The sequence below is a fragment of the Lepidochelys olivacea genome (assembly GCF_965140295.1).
Source record: "Lepidochelys olivacea isolate rLepOli2 genome assembly, chromosome: 23".
NCBI lineage: Eukaryota > Metazoa > Chordata > Testudines > Cheloniidae > Lepidochelys > Lepidochelys olivacea.
In genome coordinates this window covers 6,007,125-6,031,695 of record NC_140433.1, presented here as the reverse complement: position 1 = coordinate 6,031,695, position 24,571 = coordinate 6,007,125, and the positions used below count along the sequence as shown (strand labels likewise).

The 24,571-nt window shown below is 57.9% G+C and overlaps 3 protein-coding genes across 3 annotated transcripts in view; 2 read left to right on the top strand and 1 right to left on the bottom strand.

The window, feature by feature from the left end:
- The window catches only part of LOC311511711 (peptidoglycan-recognition protein 2-like), a 253,171-nt gene that overhangs the window by 58,244 nt on the left and 170,356 nt on the right, over positions 1 to 24,571 (top strand). The window lies entirely within an intron of this gene.
- Positions 1,315 to 7,831, top strand: QPCTL (glutaminyl-peptide cyclotransferase like). Its single transcript, XM_084612361.1, has 7 exons — positions 1,315 to 1,513; positions 2,561 to 2,707; positions 4,011 to 4,298; positions 4,562 to 4,714; positions 4,912 to 5,011; positions 5,596 to 5,712; positions 6,510 to 7,831. The coding sequence occupies exons 1-7, from the start codon at positions 1,316 to 1,318 to the stop codon at positions 6,653 to 6,655; spliced, it is 1,149 nt and encodes a 382-aa protein (XP_084468487.1). The 5' UTR covers position 1,315; the 3' UTR covers positions 6,656 to 7,831.
- On the bottom strand, positions 8,134 to 15,172 carry LOC311511626 (peptidoglycan-recognition protein SC2-like). The gene is given in 6 exon segments (XM_084612362.1): positions 8,134 to 8,863; positions 9,199 to 9,296; positions 9,298 to 9,315; positions 10,347 to 10,548; positions 12,077 to 12,148; positions 15,018 to 15,172. Coding segments are annotated over 6 exon segments (594 nt in total). The 5' UTR covers positions 15,043 to 15,172; the 3' UTR covers positions 8,134 to 8,684.

Genomic DNA, 24,571 nt, shown 5'->3' with positions numbered 1-24,571 from the left:
CCAGCTGCAAGGGGTGCGGGGGGATGTCACTCCAGCTGCTGCCAGATGGGCTCTAAGCACTGTTTTCCTCGCTGGTATATTGAGGGACACAGGGGGCAGGGGCACCCTCTATCTAGTCACCCACTGATCCCTGTACGCTCCCCTGCCCCCGGCTTTCCAGGCCCAGCTGCAATAGTTGGTCTGTCCTTCCATGTGCTTGCTCTCTCCATATGGACCTGTCATCCATGTGCACCCATCCCCATGTCATCGGGGCCCAGTGCGGGGAGGGGTCGAACCCTTGGGTGCACTGGAGAGGGGAGATTCAGATCCATGGGTGCGTTGCGGGGGAGTTGGACCCTTGGGTGTAGGGAGGGGGTCAGACCCAGGAATGTGTTGGGAGGAGTCAGCTGCATGGTGGGGGGGGGGGAGGTGTCAGACCTTGGGTGTATGGGGTAGGTTGGACCCATGGGTGTATTAGAGGAATGAGGCACTGGATCCAGGGGTGTGCTGGAGATGGTCAGACCCATGGGTGCGGGGGAGTCAGACCTAGGGGTGTGTTACAGGAAAGGGGGTTGGACACATGGGTGCACGGCAGGGTTGTACCAGTGGGTGTAATAGGGGAAGGGGGGTCAGACTCATGGGTTCAGTGTGTGTGTGTGGGGGGGGGGGGTTGTACCCAAGGGTGTGTTGGGAGGGGTTGTGCACATGGTTTTGTTAGGGGAAGGGGGGTCAGACCCATGGGTGTGTGTGGGGGGGTGTCAGATCCAGAGGTGGTTTCTGGGAAGGGAGGTCTGAGCCAGGGCAGGGGGTGCAGTGAGGGAGTAGGACCCAGGGGAGTGTTAGGGGAATGGCGGGTCGGACCAAAGGGTATGGTGGGGGGGGGTTAGGACCCAGGTGCCCAGGTGGGGGTCAGACCCATAGATGTGTTAGGGCTGGGGCTGGTCAGACCCTGGGCTGTGCTGGGGGGGTGTTGGACCCAGGGGTGCATGGGGGAGGAGGGGTTGCCCTTTTCAATATGCCGTTATGTGATGAGGTGTCCTTACCCGGCCTCGCCCCATTGTGGGTGTGTCCTGTGGTAACCCCACCCCTAAGGGCGTGTCCCCGCCCCAGCAGGCCGTAATAACGCCGTGGCTCCGCCTCCTGTGGGTGGGTCTTGCAGATCGCCCCGCCCTCAAGCGGCTAGGGACTCTATCTGGGGCGCGCCGCGCGGGGGGCGTGGCTTCAGTTCGCCCCGCCCCTCTGGCCGTGCGCTCCCCTCAGGTCCTTCCCCCGTGGGCGGGGCCTGGTCGTGCCCCTCCCCGTGGGCGGGGCTCGCTGTCTCTCGGCCGGCGGCGCCATGCGGAAAGGGCCGGGTGCCGGGGCCCGGCGCGGCCGGGGAGGGGGCGGCCCGGAGCCCAGCGCCCGCCCGCGCCGCGCCCCCCCGCGCCTGCTCCTCCTTCTGCTGCTGCTGCTGCTGGCGGCCGGCGCCGGCCTGTACCTGGGCTGGGGGTCCGGGGCCGGCGGGGGGCAGCCGCGGGGCCCGCCCAGCGCGCAGGTGAGGGGCGCGGGGCAGGGGGCGTGGGGGCAGGTGCGCAGGGCGTCTGGGGCGCGGGAGTAGGGAGCATGGGGGGCAGGGTGCCCAGGGAGGGGCAGGAAAGTTGGGGTAGGGAGCATGGGGGGGCAGGGGAGTTGGGGTAGGGAGTATGATGGGCGTGGGGGCAGGGTGCCTGGGAGGGATGGGGGGTGCCTGGGGGGAGGGGCGTGGGGGCAGGGTGCCTGGGAGGGATGGGGGGTGCCTGGGGGGAGGGGCGTGGGGGCAGGGTGCCTGGGAGGGATGGGGGGTGCCTGGGGGGAGGGGCGTGGGGGCAGGGTGCCTGGGAGGGATGGGGGGTGCCTGGGGGGAGGGGCGTGGGGGCAGGGTGCCTGGGAGGGATGGGGGGTGCCTGGGGGGAGGGGCGTGGGGGCAGGGTGCCAGGTAATGGGGGTTGCAGTGAGGCATGGAAGGGGCAGGGTGCCTGGGAGGGTGGGGGTGTCCGGGGGTGAGGGGGGTGTCGCCCTGAGGCATGGAATGGGCAGGGGGGGCTGGGCGACGGTACGGCCATGTAGAGCTAAGATGGGGTGCAGTGTCGCTGAGTCCAGGAGGATGCTCGTCTGGGGCTGGCGGGCTGGGGGGAGGCCCTGGGTGCCCAGAGCCCTCGGAGAGGCAGTAGGAACACCAGCGCTGGTATCTACCCCCAACCCCTCCCTCCACTGACACTAGTGGGGGCAGGAAGAGGCCCTTGAATTCTCACTGGCTCTTGTGCTCTGTTCTCCGTCACCCTAGCGGGGTCGTGCAGCACAGGGGGACGCAGCGGGAGGGCACCCCCCCCCCCCCCGTTCGCATCCACTGCCTGTATTGGGGACAGGATGCCCGGGGAGAGTTAGTCACGGAGCAGGGCCCCATTGTGCTGGGTGCTGTACGAACATGAGGAAGGAGACAACCGCTGGCTCAAGACCCGGACCGCAGGACCCCTCTGCTCTCGCTTGGGTGCCCTGGGTCCGTTCCTGGTGCCGGGGGTGTTTTGAACGGTCCATTGGATTCCAGCGCTGTTCCTTTCCGCAGCTTGGCCACAAGCCCCGGAGCCTCTCCAGCAGCCAGGTGAAGCGGCTGGCCTCCCTGGTGGACCTCCGGCGCCTCTGGAACTCCTTCCTGAAGCCCATGCTGATCGAGCGGTACCCGGGCAGCCCGGGGAACAGGAAGGTGCGGCAGGTGAGTGGGGGCTGTGGCCGGGCAAAGCCTTGGGGTGTGCGGTCCTTGTGCTGTGCTGGAGGTTGGGGCACATCCTGGGCTCAGAGGACACCCTGGAACGTGGGACCCCAGAGTTAGCTTGGGCCCTGAAAACCCAAGAGGTTTGCCCCAGCTGCAGCCAGTGGCTCAAGGCCAGGAATTGCTCTGGGGCAGCTTTGTCTGGTTTCAGGCTCTGGTGCAAACGGCGGCTTTGCCTCCCTGCACCGGGGACCCTGGGCAGTCACTGCCTTTGGTGCGAAGTGGGCGCAAGAGACCAGCTAACTCGGTATCCGCACGGATACGGCCCTGGCTGCAATGGGGGCAGGGTGAGTCTGCGGCCTTGTCTACACTACACAAGCCCTATGGATATTGCTGTGCTGATATAGCTGTCCCAGCAGCGCCCCTAGTGTAGACCCAATGGACACTGACAGAAGAGTTTTGCCCGTGTAGGAACAATTTCCCTGAACGGCACTGTGCCAGCAGAAGTGCTCTTCCATGGACAGCTGCATCTACACGGGGTTTTTTGCCAGTGTAGCTATGGCAGCTAGGGGCTGTGTTTTTTCTTTCCACACCCCAAACAACAAAGCTGTGCTGGGTTTGTGGAGTAGCCCTGGCCTGAACTAGGGATGCGGGAGATCTTTGGGGTTGGGTCTGCAGGACCTCTTGGGGAAGCTACACCCGGTTTGAAGTGGGTGCCGAAAGCTCAGTGCATTTTGGAAGCGTCTGTGCCAGAGACATGTCCATTGCAGACCCAGCGTGCGGGGGTTCAAGCCCTTGAGAATTGGTTTTCCCCTTCTGCAAATATTTTTGCAAGTTCCAAATATTTTCCTGTCTCAAATCAGGACAAAAATTTCAGATATTGGCAATACCCCAAGACCTTTTCTTTGCCATTTCGGCTCAATGGAAACGGTTCGTTTTGGTCATTTTGCCATGTTTAATTTCAGTTTTGACCTTTTTTCAGTCTGTTTAGCTGAAATTTCAGAACAAAACGTTGTTGTTTTGACCCAGAAAACGGGACTGTTTGAAGCGATCAAAACATTTCATTTGCACAGTCGAAACATTTTTTCGAGGCGGGAGTGTTGTCGAACCTGACCTAGCCCCATTGCACTGGGCAGATCCCTTTGGAGATGGTGAGCATCTCTCCGACCCTGCCCCTTGCCTTAGAAGGGTGAGACAGTTCCCACCCCCCCGCAGCCCCCTGGCCTCCCTGCTGATATCCCCAAAACCGCTGCCCCCTGACGCTCCCCCCAGATGGCACCCTGAAGCCTTCTCTGTCTTGTCCCAGTTCGTTGTGGATAGCCTGGCCACGCTGACTGCGGGCTGGCGGGTAGAGCTGGATGCCTTCGAGGACCGGACACCGCGGGGTGTCGTAGGCTTTGCCAATGTGGTGGCCACGTTGGACCCCGCTGCCGGGCGGCGCTTGGTTCTGGCCTGCCACTATGACTCCAAGTACTTCCCCCGCGACCGGCAGGGCCGCACCTTCCTGGGGGCCACCGACTCGGCCATGCCCTGTGCCATCCTGCTGGAACTGGCCACGGCCTTGGACGTGGAGCTGCTGAAGGCCAAGAAGCAGGTGAGAGCTTCCCAGGTTGGGGGTTCTACTCTTGTCTTGGGGAAAGGAATGGAGTCTAGTGTGTAAAACCGGGGGGGATGGGAGCCAGGACTCCTGGCTTCTATCTCTGGCTCTGGGAGGGGAATGGGGTCTAGTGGTTAGAGCAGGGGAGCTGGGAGCCAGGACTCCTGGGTTCTATCCCGAGCTCTGCTGCTGTCCTGGGTGCAGTCCCCTCACCTGTCCAGCAGCGCCAGGTGTTGAGCGAGCCCCGTGTCTCTCCCCAGGGCTCCGAGGTGACGCTGCAGCTGTTGTTCCTGGATGGCGAGGAGGCCTTCGGGGAGTGGAGTGAGAGGGATTCCCTGTACGGGGCGCGCCACCTGGCTGAGCACATGGCCAAGGCTCAGCACCAGCCGGGCACCAGCCAGCTCCAGGCTATGGTGAGAGCCGCCCGCCTGACCCTCTGAGGAGTTCTGCCTGGGGGATCTTTCAGGCTGGAGGGAGATGGTGGGGGTGCCTGTCCGGGGTAGGTGGGGGGCTCAATCTGTCTGCACTGGATCTTGTACCAATCCCTCCCTCAGATCCTCCTGGGGTGACTGGGCCCCTACAGATTTAACCCCTCGTTGCCTCCTTGCAGAGCCTGTTTGTCTTGCTGGACCTGCTGGGGGCCCGCCACCCGACCATCCAGAACCACTTCCCCCTCACCGCCTCCTGGTTCGACCGGCTCGTCGGCATTGGTACCAAACCTTCCTTTCTTCCAGGGGTGGGAGGGGGCTTGCCCCCCCAGGCACCTGTAGTGGGATAGCTACCCCCCCCCCCCCGCCAGTCCTGATGGTCCTGCATCTGTCTGACAATGAATAAAGGTGCCTGGGTTCTAGCCCCACCTCTGGGAGGGGAGTGGGGTCTAGTGATTAGAGCAGGGGGGCTGGGAGCCAGGACTTCTGGGTTCCCTTCCCAGCTCTGGGAAGGGAGTGGGGTCTAGTGGTTAGAGCAGGGGGGCTGGGAGCCAGGACTTCTGGGTTCTATCCCCAGCTGTGGGAAAGAGCTGGGAGTTGGGGATTCAGTCCCCGGGGCTGTTGACCTGGCATCTTTCACCAACACTTTATTTCTCTCAAACACGACTTGTCAGGTTTGAAATCCCCCCTCCCTCCCTCCCTGGCGTTTTCTCCTGCTCCCGGAGACAGCAGCGTCTCCGTGTCCTCAGGGAGCTCTGTTGTGAGCGGCCAGGTGTGGCCCCCTGTTGGGCTCGTTCTGCCGCGCCCCCAGCCGGGCAGGTCCCAGGAACCAGCTCACTCCTCACCCTCTGCTCTGTGTCGCCCAGAGAAGCGTCTGCACCGGCTGGGCCTGCTGCAGTCTCACCCCCAGGAGCAGATGTACTTCCAGCGGGAGCCTGCCTATGGGCCTGTCGAAGATGACCACGTCCCCTTCCTTCGCAAAGGTACCTGTCCTGCCCCTTGCTACCGGGCGTCCAGGTGCAGAGCACTGTGGGATGGACAGGTGGGGGGCCTCCCCAGAGGAGCCAGGGCAGAATGTGTGCAGACAAAACGTGGTGAGACTCCCCCAGGCTCCCACACAAGCCTGGCCTCGTGAGTGGAGCAAGGGACTGAGACCTGGGTTCAGGTCCTGGCTTTGCCACTGCCCTGCTGGCTGACTGTGCTGCTGTCTTCCTCAGTTTCCCCATCTGTGAAGTGGGGGGAATCATTCTGACCCCCTTTGTAAAGTGCTTTGGGATCCCCTGAGGACAAGGGCTATGCAAGAGCTAGGTGTTATTTACAGGGGTAAAATGCTTTATAGATGATGTTTGCCTGCCTGGCACGCTTCACCCCAGAGGTGGCTGCATTTTGAACTTAGGCTCTGGGATCCTTGGGGGTGAAAGACTTTATAAACATATCATTGCTATCTAGCCACTTGGCCCTGACTCGCTTGATGTCTCTGGCCAATCTGGTTCCCATAATGCACCTGGCCAGCTGCTTGTTGCTAGGTCAGGGGAGCACATGGCTCCTAGATGTAAGGTCAGGTCGTGCCTAAGGGCCTGGCTCCTTCTACTGAGACAGTGTGCGCATTTAGAATGTCGCCCGCCGCCCGCTAGTGGCTGGGCCACATGGGGATAATAGTCTACTACTGCTGACAATAGTGGAATTACTCCTGTAGCTCCAGCAGTAGAGGCTGGGCTTGCAGTGATGCAGAGCCTGGGTTGGATCCCTGCTGACTATCCATGTATCTGTCTGGCCGCAGGAGTGCCGGTGCTGCACCTCATCGCCACCCCTTTCCCGTGGGTCTGGCACACGATGGAGGACACGGAGCAGAACCTGCACCCCCCGACTGTGGAGAACCTCTGCAAGATCCTGGCTGCCTTCCTGGCTGAGTACCTGTGGCTGTGACTGCCCAGAGCCTCTCCTGGTGAGGGGACCAACCCCTCCCTGGGCCTCGCAGGATCCTTTGCCCCTCCTGGGCCGAGCTCCATGGGGCCAGCAGCCAAAACACCCTAGGGACCAGGCAAGGTGGCTTGGGGGGCCCAGGCTGTGGCAGCCCCGCAGGGGCTTGAGGAGGTGTTACAATGCTGGGAGGATGGGAAGAGAGATTGTGCTGAGTCTGTTCTGGGGCTGTGACCAGCCCAGGAGTGAAACCTCTTGCTTGAGCCCCTTGAGGTTGGGCCTTCCTGGGCTTTACACGCCCTCCAGAGCTCCAGCCGCTGGGGCCTGGAATAGCCTCTTCCTAGTGCGGGGCCTGGATCCCAGCTGGTCGCGTCCCCCGGGGTCCACGGCTCAGAAGCCGGAATAACTAGGCTGAACCTGGACTGTGCCAGGGGCAGGACACTGGGGGCTGCGGGAGGGCCAGACCTGCACTCTCTACAGCGCGGCCTCCAGCTGCCAGCCCACCAGGGGTTGCTCCTGTTTACGGGGCCCGTCCAACCCTGGGGTGCTGGGCTCCCAGCCTCACTCGGGGGCTGCTCCACAGCGACTCTCGTAACAAAGAGCTGACCCCTCAGTGCTGCTGCCCCCTTCCCACATGCTGGGCAGCCCTGGGCACTGTGGGGCTGGGACACTGCTCCTGGCATGGCTGTTCCCTCCGCTCCGGCCCCTCCTGCCAGTCTCCAGCCGCAGCCCCAGCTCCCATCAGCAGGCGCAAACCCCAGCTCCCCTCCCCTTCCTTCAGCTCAGGGCTGCCGGCCTGACTGTGTGTGACCCATGCGGAACCAGCACCCCCTTGGTTCCTCTCCACCTCCTCCCTCTGGATTGAGAGGCAGCACAGCCTAGTGGGCAGAGCACTTGACTGCACCCATGGGATCTGTTCCACGCTCTGCCACTAACTGGCCCTGTGAGTTTGGGTAAAATCCTTTTCCCCTCCCTGTGCCTCAGTTTCCCCTCCCATCCTTTGTCTAATTAGACTGTGAGCTCTTTAGGGCAGGGACTGTCTGTCTCATGTTCTGTGTGTATAGCACCTAGCCCAAGGGGGCCTCTTAGTGCTAATCTGACAGACCATAATCACACCCTCTGAGCTCGCCCAGCCCAGCGGCAGGGTGGTGGTGGTGATGGTTTAACAGGAGATGAAATGATTCCCGGCGCTTCAACTTTTCTGTGCTAGAAGCTGGTTTATTGTCACTGCTCAGTAGCTCCCAAGCAAAGCAAGCACTAAGCCGCGGGGCGCTGAGGTAAAGGCAAATTGCACTTGAACTAAAAACCCCTTTGTGGGGCTCTGCGACCCACCCGACGGGTCCTTCCCCGGCACCTGCTGTGTGAAGATCCAACACTTTGCCCCCCTCGGTGCGAGAGGCTCGCGGGAACGGACTGTCAGGGCGAAAGGGGCGAGGGCTGAAAGCTTTGAGAGCCAGACCCTGCGGGGGCCAGGCAGAGCCGAGTGTCAGGGCTTGGGGACACTTGGGTTCCCTTTGTGGGGGGTTAACTAGCGACCAGTTTCTGGTGGATTCCAGATGAAATCTTCACTGCAGAGCTCGGGGGGGCTGGGGGCAGAGGCGGATTTGACTCTGGGATTGAGAATTGCTCAGTCGTTTCACACGGGAATGGAGGTGACGTTTCCTGAGCTGCCCAGGGATTGGCAGGGCCGCTGTAAGACCCTGGGCGTGGCTGTGTGTGGACCCGGGCCAAGCTGACATGCCCGTTGCGGGCGGGAGCGAGGGGCTTGGCCTGGCATCTGCCGAAGGAAGCAGTCTGGGGGAGGCAGGTGGCTCCCAGGTGCTATTAGAAATCTGAGCCCCGGAGGAGGGCAGCAGAGCCCAGGGGAGACGGGAGCATAACCCTAACTCTCAGAGCCCTGCTCTCCGGGCCCCAGGAGGCAGCAGGTGGGCGAGAAGCGGGAGGCTGCCCCCTGCTGGGGGGCAGAGGTGCTGCTCGAGCAGGCAGAAGCTGCGGGCAGCGATGGGCGCAGGGGCTGCCTCGAGGCTGCAGGGACTCAGGCTTCAAACTCAGGCCACTGGCTTATGGCGTAGTAGAGGGTGTCCCCGGGGCATTGGGTTGACTTCACGTCGCGATGCCCCTTCAGGGTGTAGCTTTCACTCAGGAAGCCCCCGGAGACAGCACATTGGATCAGGCTCTTGGCAGCGGTCAGGGTGGTGTTGTCAGGGGCTGTTTCTGCAGGACACCAGCAGCCCCCTGTTAATTTCACACACGCCCCTGGCCCCTCTCTGCTGCTCAGGGGATGTGAATGTGGCCTGAGTAAATAAACACCCTCTAGCCCCGTTCTTGATTGGCCATGTCAGTGTCTCTCTCCCCCACCCCGCTGCATTTGGTAATGCATCTCCCCGCCTCCACACACACATTTGCTTCGCCATGCTCCCCCTCCCCCTCCCTTTCCTGACCCTGTGCCCCAGCCCAGTGCCCCACCGCGGTGGAACCAAGAGCAGCTGTGAACTTCCCAGTTCCCCTGGGGGCCTAGCAGGGAAAATGTACAGACGGGACCCACATACTGGAGAAGCTGCCCAGGAAGCTGATTCCCAGTGACTTATTGTTCCAGTTCTTGGCATGGGCCCCCATGGTGCTCCAGCCTCTGCCCTCGTAGACTCTTATCTTCACCGATCAGGAAGCTGCAGGCAGAGCGCAGTGTGAGACCCGCATGGGCACGTCAGCCGCACCCTCCCCTCCCCATCGCTCTCGGCAGCTCCCCGAGGGTCGTCGCTGGCCCCGCCTGGTTTTGAACCTGGGACCATCAGAGCTAGAAGCTCAATCCTCTGCCATGGAGCTAAAGACCCACTGAGGAAAAGGACTGGAATGGAGGGGCCCTAACCTGTATTGCACTCTTTGGCCATTAGGTGGCACTGTGTGTAACACCCCTTATGGAAGGCATCAAGGGCCCCACCTGGACAGAGCTGGGGGTCGAGTGAGGGCTGTAGCGGGCCCAGATGTGGGGCAGGAGAACAGCGCTGGGAGCCGCTGCCCTGCTGGAAATTCCCAGCTGGGTTTCCATTTCCCGACATCACCATCTCAAAGCATTTCACGGAGCAAAATCTCTGGCCAGGTTTTCGTTGCGGGGCGGCAGGCCGGCTGCAGGGAAACGTGTCAATAACGCCGGCATGGGGCGGTGTCACAGACGAGGAGGGTGCAGGCCCCGAGGCGTCTGTCGGCTGAGCTCCTGGCACAGCCCAGGGGCTCTCTGCGGCCCTCCATCCCCCCACCAGCTCCATCACTGCCCCCCCAATCTCCCCCTGCTAGGGGCTCTGTGCCCCCGCCCCCCTCCCCTCTTGCCAGGGTCCCATTCTCCCCCCACAGCTGGGTCTCTGGGCGCACCCTCCCCAATTCCATCTTTTCCGCCCAAAATATTAAATATAAAAATCAAATCTCTTCTCTGGAGAATCCCTAGGGTGACCAGACAGCAAGTGTGAAAAATTGGGACAGGCGTGGGAGGTAATAGGTGCCTATATAAGAAAAAGTCCCAAACATCAGGACTGTCCCTATAAAATCGGGACATCTGGCCACCCTAAGAATCCCCCCTCCCCCAGCTGTCCCCCTGAGTGTGGTCTCGGCTGCCCCCCCCCCCCCCCCGCGGCTACCACGGGGCAGCGGCCTGGAGTCTGTCTATCTGCTGAAAGGAGGCCCCAGTCGCACCCCGCCCCCTCACTTGTAGCCGATGTCAGACCAGCCCTTCTTGTCCATGTGGTAGCTCTGGATGCCCCTGACTTGCCGGCTGCAGGAGACCTGTGAGGTGCAATGGTTCCCTGCCGTGTGGTGGATGATGACGGAGGGCACTGGGGTCCCCAGCGGGTCCCTGCTTCTTGGGACCTGGGCCTCCCACTGGGAGCGGGAGATGATGGTGGGGCAGCCTGTGCCATGCAGGGGAGGGGAGAAAGGGTTGGATTAATGGGGGTGCCCCCCACCTGCCCCAGCCCACACAGCAGGATCGGGCCCAGAGCTGGTGCTCTGAGTGGGGCTGGAGTCGTGGGGGTGGGGGCCAGCAAAGGCCGTGCATGGCGCAGGGGGGACGTGCAGCCCTGCGTTAAATGTGACGGGGCTGGAGAGAGGCCTGGCCAGGAGCCTGCTCGCCCCGCAGCACCACCCGCCAGTGGCAGCAAAGGGGTGAACGGGGAGCCAGGCCAGGCTGGAGGGAGGCCAAGCAAGGGCTGGGCTGGAGATGGCTGGTGGGGCTGGTGCTCCGAAGTCACCCTGGGCTGGGGAAGCTCTTGCCCAGGGTGTGCGGCTCTGAGCCTGTCTGTCTCGTCTGCCCCCTCTGGTCATTTGGATCCCTCCAGCCTCCCCTCCACACCGCAGCCTTTCTGCCTTTCTGGTCTCTCTGCATCCGGGAGGCCCCTGATCATTCTGGTTTCCCACTGCTGACCCCCCTGCCACCCCTCGGCCAGGTCCCTTCAGAGACGGGACAAACAGGATGGAGTCCAGCGCCCCAGAAACTGGAAGGTCAGAACATCTGACCCTGAGAAAGAGCTCATTGGGCACAATCAGCCTGGGGAACTCCCTGCCACTGGCTGTCACTGGGCAAAGAGCAGGATCCAGCAACGGATCAGAGAACGAGGACAGCCAGCGTCACAATGGGTGGGACTGGATGGGTTCCTGCCCTGGGGCTTGGGGCCACTACCTGGGGGGAACAGAAAGGAAATTCTGCTGTGGCTGGGTTATTCCATCATGGACCACTAGGGGGTGTCTGGCGCCTCCCTCTGGAGCATCTGGCACTGGCCGCTGCTGGAGCCGGGACACCGGGGTAGATGGGCCCTGCTCCGATCCCGGGGGCGACGTCTAGGCCGCAGGGACATTCCCAGCACGAATCCTCCTAACAGGGCCTTGGTGGGAGCCGGGGACCAGCTAGTGTTGTTACTGTTCCCCCCACCCCACCCCTCTTCCCCTGCTTTCCCCCACCCTCTTTCTGCGTCTGCTCCCCCCTCCCCAGCCCCCTTTCCCCTGCCCTCCCCACACTGCCTCAGCTCGCTGCCCCTCTGCATGCTGGGAGCTGGCACTTTCTGGCTCTTGGGTGCCCCAGGGCAGTTCGGATGGCGCTGGGCTGGCAGGGGACACGGCCTGGGCGGGGGGGTGTGCGACACTCTGGGATCGTCTCCCCACGGGCAGGGCCAGGGGCCTTGTCCCTTGGGCTGATGTACACTAGGGCTCTGGGGAACGGGCGACAGGGGATGACCCGACCCTCCCACGTGGAGGGATGGGCTGGACGGGAGCTGAGGGGCGTCTCCAGCTCTGCAGGGGCAGGTCCAGCCCAAGGCACCAGGCCAGGGGGCAGGTTTGATGGGTGACTCCATCATTGATTTCCCCCCCTCCCTCCGTTCTCAGCTGCTTCAGGGATTCCCAGCCCTGCCCCCCACCCCCTGGCCCAGGGGGATCCGAACTCACCAAGCGCCACGGCGCAGAGCACTGAGAGCCACACGACCCGCGTCAGCAGCAACATCTTCCTCTCCCTCAGTCCTGTGGGGACACGCGCCCGTCACAGCCGGCCTGCCACCCCCAGGAGGGGGCGCTGCTGGGCTGGAGCCAAACACCCCCAGAGCCCCTGGGTAGCAGATCCCCCTGTGCTCAGGCTGCCCCGGGCTCCAAGCCCAGACTGTCGCCTGATGGCAGCATCCCATCCCCATCCAGATCCCCCTTCCCCATGAGCTCCCCGGTCCCTATGGCAGCCCCTTGAGCAGCAGGCTTGGGGGTGGCTCTGGCTGTACTAACAGCCCCCTGCCCAGCTGGAGCTGTGGGGAGAAGAGCCGTGCTGGGGGGCAGAGCTGGTCCATGGAGACCGGCGCCCCGTGGGGTGCAGAGAGGGGCTGGCATGTGCCCTCCTGGGTTCCTGCAGAGCTGGGAGCAGAGTGAGCTCCGGACGCAGGCAGCTGCTTCTCTCTATAAGCACCTAGGCAGGCGACAGGGCGTGGGGCCAGGTAGCTGGTTAATAAACTGTCTTGCCAATGCTGTTTGGGAGCCCAGCCACCGAGGAGGAAGGAGTCGGGGGGGATTTCACCAGGGGGCTGCAGTTGCTGAAGACCCAGCAGAGCTCGTGCAGCAGGGCTCAGGGGTCCATAGCACGACAGGGGCCGACAGACTGCGCGTCGAGGGGAGGGAGCGATTCTGGCCTGGCAGCGCGACCCCAGGGGCAGAACCTTCATCCCAACGTGGGCAAGGCTGGGCACAGAGCACCACCCGGCCTGGGGAGCTGGGGAACGCCGCACCGGGGGGACAGCACGTCAGCCACCGTCCAGGCCACAAGGCGGGCAGCTGAACCCTGCTCCCAGAGAGCTCTGTGTCATCCCCCGCCGCTCGTCACCCTCCTGGGTCACTTCCTGCCGCCTCCCCAAGCCAGAGGGAAAAGCACAGACCTGAACAAACCTGACTCCGACCGATCCAGACATGCCGCCTGCCCCAGCTCCCCTGAACTCCAGCTGCAGGGCACTAAGGCAGCGCCTGGAGATCCCAACCGAGATCGGGGCCCTGTCGTGCCAGAGGCTGCAGCCACACGCAGCGAGAGCCAGTCCCTGCCCCAAAGTTTCCAGTCTGCCCTACGCACAGCTTTTGTCCCGATGTAACTGTGGGGTGGTGGGGTCGCTTTTGATGATATATTTATACCAGTACCAACAGCAGTGTGTGTGCGGTGACACCAGGATACAGGTGCCTGGTACCAGGGTCAGACCCGTCGACCCTTCTCGTCCGGGAATAGTTCTAGCCCAGTTGCAGGGCTATAATTGTACCCCCACCGGGGCTGTAATGTGTTAACTAGCCTGGTACAGTTACACTCCAACAGTGTTTGTGTGTGGACGCGGCCTGCCCATGGGGTGACCTTGGCCAAGTCCCGGCCCTGCCCAGTGCCTCAGTTTCCCTCTCCGAAGTGGGGAATCATAGAATATCAGGGTTGGAAGGGACCTCAGGAGGTATCTAGTCCAACCCCCTGCTCAAAGCAGGACCAATCCCCAACTAAATCATCCCAGCCAGGGCTTTGTCAAGCCTGACCTTAAAAACTTGTAAGGATGGAGATTCTACCACCTCCCTAGGGAACCCATTCCAGGGCTTCACCACCCTCCTAGTGAAATAGTGTTTCCTAATGTCCAACCTAGACCTCCCCCACTGCAACTTGAGACCATTGCTCCTTGATCTGCTGAGGAGAAGGGCAGTCGAGTGCCAGGCGCTGTGAGCCTCACGGCCCAGCAGGGGGGGCTGTAGCCGCCCCAGGCTAGGAGATGGCCGGAGCTCCATGTAGCTGAGGAAGGGGCGATGATGGTGTCACCGCTTAGGGCAACTGCACTGGTCCTGCCCCTCCGTGGCCCAGCCAGGGCATCCGCCCTGGGCTCCTGGCACGCCAGCCGCCACCTCTTGTGGGCAGGACCCGCCTTGCTCTCCCTCCTGCCGGGTGCTCCAGGCTTCCCGGTTTCCTGTTGGCACTGTGATATCCCCAGCAAGTCAGACTGGCCGAGCCGGCCGCTTTCCTGCCCCCTCCGAGGCTACAAGCCCCATGAGCCCCACAGCTCCGGCCCCACCAAGCTCCCCGCAAGAACCACCTCGGTGCTTACGGTGACAGGACTGCCGAGAACACGGGTTAAACCAATCAGCGAACCCACCCGCCTGCTACTAGGCTTACCAGGGATCCCTCCCCCGACTCCAGCCAGGGCTCCGGCTGGGGTGCAGCCCGTCAAACCCACCCAGGGGCTTTTCAGTGCTGCCAAGCTCAGCACAGCTTCTGCTGCGAACATGACCCCTGGGAATCTGTGAGTGCCGCAGGCCGGTCCCTCGATCTGAGAACAGGTCATTTGCAGCCAGTGGCTCACTCCTCAGGGCATCACTTTGAAAGGCCGGGGGCAGAGGTGGGAATTTGCATCCCCGCCTTGGCCGGTCGGTTGTTTTACAAGTGTCCTGTGATATTCCTGACCCTTCCCAGGGTTTGATGGAGTCACGTCTTCCCCAGAGGAATCACGTCCCAGACTCCAGACCCATTCGCATTTGTAATACAATGAACTCTGGAAATACCCACACTTTCCAACCAGCTTTGTGCAGGATCTGGGAGGGAACCGCCGTCTCTGGCCCATCTCCCCCTACAGAACTGGGTGGAACCAAGTGCTGTTCGGCACCCTTGGGGAACCCATTGACTTAGTGCCTGGACAGGTTTCTCCCCTGCCTGGCCTTTCTGCCATGGCCTGTCACAATGTCACGTTTCAACGTTGCGTTTAAGAAGCATTCTGCCAGCATGCCAGCACCCGGCCTTCACAAACCCGCCCGGTCGGCTGGCAGCCTCCTGCCCCAGTTCTCTGTAGAACCCCTGGGCCGATCTGTCCCACGCCCCTCCTTACTCGGGGTGCCCCCAAACCTTTTCCTTCCAGCACGCAGTTCATTTTCTTAACTTGCGACGCGGCTCGGCTGCCTTATTAACGCTGAGGCTTGTCCTGCTCCATCACATCCTCCGGGTCGTCCTTGCACTCAGCCGGCTTCCCCGGTGCTTCCAGCATCACCGCAACCGCTTCCACTGTCCTCCGCCCGTTTCTGACAACCCCACGTCTGCACCGTCTCCTCGGCTCCTTCCTCTTGCCCGCCTTCCCCTTTCCTTGCGGCGCTCGCCAGCCGCCAGTTGACATCCCCATTCTGCGGCTTCCCTTTCTGAGCATTTTCTGTCACTTCCTTAAGCTGCTGATTAAAAGCCTCGCGCACCTGATGCTGAGCTGCCGCCCCGGGTCACGCTTTCCCCTCCACTCTCTGGTCAGCCCAGAGACAAGCAGCGCACACGTGTGATCCCACGGGCCGGCCGGACGCAGTGCGGCCCCAGATCCTCCATGCATAACAGCACGTTTCTTTACAAACAATCCAAGCCCATCTTTACTATTTGGGCCATTCTTCGCCCGCATTTTACTCTTGATGGCGTTAACGTTTCTCTGGATCTAGTCTTACATCTCTTCTTCAAACTTTTTCCCTCCCCTGTAGGCCCCTAGACCGTCCCAGCCAGAGTCTCCACACACGGCTAGGTCTTTACTCCCGACACAGAGGTTGTGACCCTGCCCGGTCTGGTTCCAGCCGGTAAACTTGGGTCGGAGGATCCCCCAGGGAAGCAGATTTATTACCAATTCAGCTTCCATCTTACTTCCTACTTAAACAGACCTCAAGGACCCAAGCCCCAGCCAGTATTTATTAGTTATTAGTACAGCGCCCAAACAGAAAGGCAGATCCATTACCGAGTCTGCTGAACCAAACCTTGCAGCTGTTGATGTAAACGATAGATTGATCCCCGTGATGTCTTTTGCCACTGCTTGCATACAGTTTGGACTACTTATAGGTAACTTAGTTCCAGCTTATCACTTCCTCTTTCCCAATGCAAGGCTACAAATCCATCTGTGTCTGGTAAATTTCATAGACTTCCCAGCACACAATCACACATCTGCTGCTTAAGCATAAACTTTTACCATTACTAGAAAAGGAGTACTTATGGCACCTTAGAGACTAACCAATTTATTTGAGCATAAGCTTTCGTGAGCTACAGCTCACTTCATCGGATGCATACTGTGGAAACTGTATGCATCCGATGAAGTGAGCTGTAGCTCACGAAAGCTTATGCTCAAATAAATTGGTTAGTCTCTAAGGTGCCACAAGTACTCCTTTTCTTTTTGCGAATACAGACTAACACGGCTGTTACTCTGAAACCTACCATCACTATGTTATTTATACATTTCCATTTGTTTGCGGTTGGTACATTTCTCGCACAGTCGCGTGGCAACGCAAATAACAGGGCATGAGGCCAAAAATGTTAGCAAATTGGCATTTTTCACAGCCTGTGAGAGTTTAGCAGCATTGCCAAAGCATCTTGGGAGTTTGGGTCACCAGTAGGCCTGAGGTCTGATCGTAATTTGACCTACCAGTCAACAAACCTTTGTACTGGTATAAAGGCATCCCCATGGAAGGGGTGGGGGGTGTTGTAATGTTTTAACTAGACTGGTCCAATTAAAGTCCTCAGGCTTTTGCATACAGACATGGCCGGCCTGTGGAGTGACCTTGGTTAAGTCACGTCCCCCTTGCGTGCCTCAGTTTCCCCATCTGTAAAGTGGGGATAGTGATGCCAACTTCCTTTGTGAAGGGCGTTGAGATCTGCTGGAGAAAGGGGCTAGCTCAGGGCCAGGTGTTATAACTGGGGAGCAAGAGGGTCTGTCACTGCCCCAGGCAGGTCGTGGGAGCTCCGCGGAGCGGAGAGACGGTGGCAGACAAGGGTAGCAGAGGGCGCTGTGCTGGGTTCCTGTGGGGCAGGTTGGTGGCAGAAGGGGAGGTCTCTCCAGAATCCAGCAACGCACCCAACAGCCACATGTCCTGATGCCTGACCCCACTGTCATTGCCTCCAGCACGGCCCCCAGCACCTCTCTCATGTGTGTCGGGGGGGGAGGGGATTTCTGCTTGGGCTGCCCCCACGTGCTGGTGCTTAAACTCCAAAAGGAAGCTTACAAGAAGTGGAAACTTGGACAGATGACTAGGGAGAAGTATAAAGATATTGCTTGACCATGCAGGGGTGTAATCAGGAAAGCCAAAGCACAATTGGAGTTGCAGCTAGCAAGGGGTGTGAAGGGTAACAAGAACGGTTTCTACAGGTATGTTAGCAACAAGAAGAAGGTCAGGGAAAGTGTGGGCCCCTTACTGACAGTGGGAGGCAACCTAGTGACACATGATGTGGAAGAAGGTAAAGTACTCAATGCTTTATTTGCCTCAGTCTTCACAGACAAGGTCAGCTCTGAGACTGCTGCCCTGGGCAGCACAGCATGGGGAGGAGGTGAGCAGCCCTCAGTGGTGAAAGAACAGGTTAAGGACTATTTAGAAAAGCTGGATGTGCACAAGCCCATGGGTCCAGATCTAATGCATCCAAGGGTGCTGAGGGAGTTGGCTGATGTGATTGCAGAGCCATTGGCCATTATCTTTGAAAACTCGTGGTGGTCGGGGGAGGTCCCGGACGACTGGAAAAAAGCTAATGTAGTGCCCATCTTTAAAAAAAGGAAGAAAGAGAACCCGGGGAACTACAGACTGGTCAGCCTCACTTCAGTCCCCGGCAAAATCATGGAGCAGGTCCACAAGGAATCCATTTTGAACCACTTGGAGAAGAGGAAGGTGATAAGGAACAGTCAACATGGATTCACCAAGGGCAAGTCATGCCTTCTATGATGAGATAACTGGCTCTGTGGATATGGGGAAAGTGGTGGTCGTGATATATCTTGACTTTAGCAAAGCTTTTGATATGGTCTCCCACAGTATTCTTGCCAGCAAGTTAAAAAAGTATTGATTGGATGAATGGACTATAAGGTAGATAGAAAGCTGGCTAGATTGTCGGGCTCAACGGGTAGTGATCAACGGCTTGATGTCTAGTTTGCAGCCGGTATCAAGCGCAGTCCCCCAGGGGTCGGTCCTGAGGCCGGTTTTGTTCAACATCTTTATCAATGATCTGGATGATGGGATTAATTGCACCTTCAGCAAATTCACAGATGACAGAAAGAACAGGAGGACTTGTGGCACCTTAGAGACTAACCAATTTATCTGAGCATAAGCTTTCGTGAGCTACAGCTCATGCTCAAATAAATTGGTTAGTCTCTAAGGTGCCACAAGTCCTCCTTTTCTTTTTGCGAATACAGACTAACACGGCTGTTACTCTGAAACCTCACAGATGACACTAAGCTGGGGGAATAGGTAGATACACTGCAGGGTAGGGATAGGGTCCAGAGTGACCTAGACAAATTGGAGGATTGGGCCAGAAGAAATCTGATGAGGTTCAACAAGGACAAGTGCAGAGTCCTGCACTTAGGAAGGAAGAATCCCATGCACCGCTGCAGGCTGGGGACCGACTGGCTAAGCAGCAGTTCTGCAGAAAAGGACCTGGGGATTACAGTGGATGAGAAGCTGGATATGAGGCAGCAGTGTGCCCTCGTTGCCAAGAAGGCCAATGGCATATTGGGCTATAGGAGCATTGCCAGCAGATCGAGCGAAGTGAGTATTCCCCTCTATTCGGCACTGGTGAGGCCACATCTGGAGTATTGCGTCCAGTTTTGGTCCCCCCACTACAGAAGGGATGTGGACAAATTGGAGAGAGTCCAGTGGAAGGCAATGAAAAGGATTCGGGGGCTGGGGCACATGTCGCACGAGGAGAGGCTGAGGGAACTGGGGTTATTTAGTCTGCAGAAGAGAAGAGTGCGGGGGGATTTGATAGCAGCCTTCAACTACCTGAAGGGGGGTTCCAAAGAGGATGGAGCTCGGCTGTTCTCAGTGGTGGCAGGTGACAGAACAAGGAGCAATGGTCTCAAGTTGCAGTGAGGGAGATGTAGGTTGGATATTAGGAAACACTATTTCACTAGGAGGGTGGTGAAGCACTGGAATGCGTTACCTAGGGAGGTGGTGGAATCTCCTTCCTTATGTAACCCTTCTGCCCGTCAGAGTTGGCAGCAACAAGGGCCGGGTTCAATATCTAGGGGTTCCATTCCAATAACACAATGCAAACCGGCTCGAGCCCCCACCCAGTGACCTGGGAAAAATATATACCACCCCCGCTGGGCGCCTCCAAGAGGCAATACTTCCCCTCTCGCAAGCACATAGTCTGAGTGTAGCAAAAGTCTTTTAATAACAGAGAGAAACAATGTGGCATTATGTTGGGGAAACACCACCAACAGGATTCATAACACAACCCATGAGCAAAAACAACCCCACCCCAGGCAAATTGGGGCATGCCCTTTTCCCTTTGGTTCTTGAGTCCAGCAACCCCAAATCACCCAAAGTCCCAAAAGTCCAATGCCCCAAAAGTCTCTGTCCCTGGTCAGGGCAGCCCCAGAGTTCGAAAGTTTATCGGCGGAGCTTTACCTCCCAACCTGGGTGGAAATGGGACGGGGGTAAGAGGCACCTTACGTGATCTGAAGCTGACCGCCCCATAGCTCCATAGCGGCGCTCCGCCAGCCGCCCCACGAACTCCTTCGCTCAGCTGCGCTCCGCTCCGCCAGCCGCCCCACGAACTCCTTCGCTCAGCTGCGCTCCGCTCCGCCAGCCGCCCCACAAACTCCTTCGCTCAGCTGCGCTCCGCTCCGCCAGCCGCCCCACGAACTCCTTCGCTCAGCTGCGCTCCGCTCCGCCAGCCGCCCCACAAACTCCTTCGCTCAGCTGCGCTCCGCTCCGCCAGCCGCCCCACGAACTCCTTCGCTCAGCTGCCCCACGAACTCAGCTCCACGGCCCACAAGCAGCTCCTGCCATCCACACACTGCTCCGCGTCGAACTGCTTCACCAGCCGTCCCGCAAACTGCTCCACAATATATCTTCAGGCTCCCCCACTACTTAACACAACACTCAGTGATTTCAGCTCTTAGGTGAATTCAGCTTATAGTAGGGGAGCCCCAGCGCTGGTGCACTGTCAGCCCAAAGTGAGCTCAGCAGCCTATAACTAGACTTCTAATGAAATCAAAATTAGCTCTGATATTCCACAGTGGAGAGAGGAGGAAGTGCAATCAGCATGTAAGGCCCTCACCAAGGGGCCCATGCCACCAAGTACTACTACTTGTCCCCAGCCTCTCTTCATTCACACAGGTTTTGGAACCCATGACCCTTGCCTAGCGAGTGCTACTTAGTTGATGGTGAATCCCTCCATCATAACAAAAGGCCACGTACAGTTCCAAGCACAGTTCCCATAATCAGGGTAATAACAATTTATTCTTCCTGCCCCAATAACAGAGACACTGGGGATCCCACAGCAGCCAAAGTGACCATTTGGGCAGCTATGGTCTCATTCTAGGCGTGGTGGGTGTGCCTATGCAAATGAGATCGGCCCCTGAAGTTCTTTTCCACAACTTGCCACACCTCACCACCAGATGTCAGGGTGGAGCTCATCCTGACACTGCTTACATCCTCCCCCCAGCCGAGACTTTGTCGTCCCGACAAATCACACTCCCTTTATACCAACTCATTGGTTTCCTCCAAAGGGCCTCAGGAAGCCCACTTTAGCTTCCACAAGCCTGTGTGCTATATGTATTGGCTCCTCACTAGTCACCCCAGGTGCATCATAAGTTAACCGTTTCACTGGTCTTATCACCCTGTCTCGTCTATTGAGAATCTCTGTTGCCGAGGTAGGGGGAACATCCTCTTGAGTGACGGATGGAGAGGCTTCCCTGGAGGGTCCCTCGGCTACTGGCGTAGGCCCCTGCACTCCTAGTTCTAACGCTGGAGGGTCCAAGGTGCCCAGGACATCCTCTACCTGTCTGTCCCCATTGTCCAATAACCTGTGTGTGTCATCACAGGGGGGTCTCATCAGCAGCACCGGGGTATCAGAAATGGGCCTAAATAGTTCCGCCATTGGGTTTAGGGCGGAAGAGGGAAAACTCTCGTTTGGTTCAGCTGATCGAGACTGAAATCTTGTCTCCATCCCAGGATACACCAGGGTTGTGTCTTCCTCCTCAGACTCACTCTCAGATGTGCAGAATAGGGGTAAGTTAGCTGCAGGGGGCCCACTGTCTGTGTTGGATGGCGGCTTTGGTCTAGCACCTCTGTTCTGCCCGGCGGCCCTGCCGTGGCCCATCTCACAAGGGGTGCTTACCAATTCCCCCACAGGGAGCAAAAGGTTTCTATGCACCGTCTTTATTTGCCCTGGACCGTCTTCAGGTTTGATCTTGTAGACTGGCAGATCTCCCAGCTTTTCCATCACCAGGTAAGGTATTGCCTTCCATCTGTCAGCTATCTTGTGTTTGCCAGCAATACCCAAATTTCGCAGCAGGACTCTGTCCCCCGGCTGGAGCTCCTGCGAACGCACTCTAGCATCATATCGATGTTTGTTGCGGTCTGCGTTCTTCCGAGCCGCAGCGGTAGCTAAGCGATAAGCATCCCGCAGCTTTTCTCTTAGTCGGGATACATACTGCTGATGAGTTTCATAGCTATCTCCATCCTCTGATACACCAAAGCACAAGTCTATGGGTAATCTTGGTTCTCGCCCAAACATCAAGAGATATGGGGTGACTCCCGTAGCATCGTTCTTTGTGGCATTGTAGGCATGCACCAGAAATGCGACATGCTGGCTCCAGGTTGCCTTCTGCTCTGGTCGCAAAGTTCCCAACATATCTAATAGGGTTCGATTGAACCTCTCGGGCTGAGGATCACCTTGGGGGTGATAAGGCGTTGTCCTAGACTTTTTAATTCCTGCTATCTTCAGCACCTCCTTCAGAAGGTGACTCTCAAAATCCCGCCCCTGATCAGAGTGTATCCGAGCCGGGAATCCATAGACTGAGAAATATTTGTCCCACAATACTCGAGCAATGGTGGTGGCCCTCTGATCACGTGTGGGATATGCTTGTGCATACCGTGTAAAATGGTCAGTCACTACTAGAATGTTTCCAACATTCCTCTTGTCTACCTCCACAGACAAGAAATCAATGCATACCAACTCCAAAGGTTTGTTGCTGGTGATGTTCTTGAGATATGCAGCCCTCGTGGGCAGAGTTTTCCTTTGAACACATCGAGCGCAAGTCTCACATTTCCTGCGAACATCTTCAGCCATTCGGGGCCAATAGAACCTACTACGAATAAGTTCCAGGGTCCTCTCCATCCCTAAATGCCCAAAGTCATCATGCAGGGCCCTCATGGCCAGGGCTCTGTACTTTTTTGGCAGTACTAGTTGTGCTCGTTGTTTTTGTAAAGGGTCAGTGGTCATTCGGTGTAGCACTCCCTGAATCAGTTTTAGTTTGGTCCATTCTCTCAATAGTAGTTTACCCTCCGGGTTAGGTGGGACAACCGCAGCTGGGCTTCGCCCCTCCCTTTTGGCAAGTAGTGTATCACGAATGTCAATATCTTGCCGCTGGGCTTCTTGCCAGTCAGCTGCATTGAGCATGGGCAAAGGAGATTGGTCTAATGCAATATAGTTCACCGAAGCAGAAGGCATGCATTCAGGGGGCAGGCCCAAAGCTTCTGCAACACATCCCTGAAAGTCTTCACGGGCCTCTGGCTCTCGGCGACTCACACTGCAAATAGCTCTCACTCCATCTGTGGGTATCACAGCAACTTCTGGAGCCTGCGGACGCCTGGACAATGCATCTGCATCTACATTGCTTCTCCCTGATCGGTACTGAATGCTGAACTCATAGCTAGCCAAGGCGGCCACCCATCTCTGCCCTGTAGCATCCAGCTTAGCACTTGTTAACACATAAGTCAGTGGATTGTTGTCTGTCCACACCTGGAACTGAGCACCATACAAGTAGTCTCGAAATTTCTCAGTGATGGCCCATTTCAAGGCCAAAAACTCCAGCTTGTGGGTGGGATAGCGAGTTTCACTATCAGACAATCCTCGGCTGGCAAAGGCTACCGGTTTACATTTGCCTTCCACTTCCTGGTACAGGACTGCTCCCAGACCCTCCAAACTGGCATCAGTATGCAGGATAAATGGTTTGCTTGGGTCAGCAAAAACTAGGACTGGAGCATGAGTTAGGCAAGTAATGATTTCTCGAAAAGCCCTTTCACATCTCTCATCCCACCGTGGCCCAAATGGTGCAAAGGGGCCATTGTGTCTCTGCACAGGAGGCTTTGGGGACCTCCCCTTATCCTTGGACTTAGATTTGTTCTTGCTGGACTGATGTCCCCTGGTAAGATCATTCAGAGGCTTTACAATCGTAGCATAGTTTTTCACAAATCTGCGGTAGTAGCCACTAAATCCAAGGAAGGTCTTGAGTTCTCTGTAGTTACTTGGACGTGGCCATGTAGTGAGTGCTTCTATTTTATCAGGATCGGTACTCACACCTTCTTGGGACACAATGTGACCCACATACTTCACTGAGGTTCTGCAGAACTGGCATTTGTCAATTGAAAGCTTCAGACCATAATCCTCCAACCTATCAAGCACTTTAAGAAGTCTTTCTTCATGCTCCTCTAAGGTTCTTCCAAACACAATCAGGTCATCCAAATAAACTAACACTTGCAGTAAATTCATGTCTCCCACAACTTTCTCCATGAGACGTTGAAAGGTGGCAGGTGCTCCAGAAATCCCTTGGGGCATGCGTTCGAACTGATAAAACCCTAATGGGCAGATGAAGGCTGTCTTCTCCTTATCTTCTTCTCCCAGAGGGATCTGGTAGTATCCACTTCGAAGATCCAACACAGAGAACCACTGGCTTCCCAGCAAACAGTCTAAGGCGTCTTGCACTCGAGGCATAGTGTACTGGTCGACCACAGTACGGCTGTTTAGGGTGCGGTAGTCAATACACATCCGGATTTTCCCATTCTTTTTGCGGACTACCACAATGGGTGAGGCGTATGGGCTGCGGGACTCTGTAATGATGCCATTCGCAGCCAGCTCCTGAAGATGATGTCGCACATCTTCCATCTCAGAGAGAGCAATCTTCCTAGATCTCTCCCTGAAAGGTCGAGAGTCATGTAGTCTGATATTGTGCTCTACTCCTTTTGCACATCCCACATCCCACTCATGCAGTGAGAACACCTTGGATCTTTCACAAAGTTTCTTCCTCAGGCGATCTTTCCAGTCCTCGGACACTGGTGAATCTCCAAAGTCAAACTTTGCTGGGTCTATTGCCGAAACTGGAGTTTCATACTGGGGTTTTACAATCGACTCAGGCTCAAAGAGGTCTGCTATCTTTTGTCCTTGCTTCACAAAAATATCACGACTCGTTTCATTAGCAATCAGTATAGTCACCCTTTCCTGGGCTTCAGCAGGTAGGGTTATGACTCCACTGGGGACCAGCACTCCTTCAGGGAGCTCTCCTCCCATCGGCTGCTCTATCATTGCTAACGTCCCTTTACTGCCTTTCAGACAGGTACTCATGACAAGCACTTCTTGCTCCGTCCTTGCAGGCACTACTAAGGGGGTTGTGCCCGCGTACTTCAGTGCCCCAAGCGGTAGCTCAGATGTGTCCCTTTTAGCGCTCTCAATTTTCC

Coding starts and splice junctions, on each gene's coding strand:
- QPCTL (XM_084612361.1), top strand. CDS start 1,316: ATGCGGAAAGGGCCGGGTGCCGGGGCCCGGCGCGGCCGGGGAGGGGGC. Junction 1,514..2,560: donor GGGGCCCGCCCAGCGCGCAG/GTGAGGGGCGCG, acceptor TCCTTTCCGCAG/CTTGGCCACAAGCCCCGGAG. Junction 4,299..4,561: donor TGCTGAAGGCCAAGAAGCAG/GTGAGAGCTTCC, acceptor GTCTCTCCCCAG/GGCTCCGAGGTGACGCTGCA.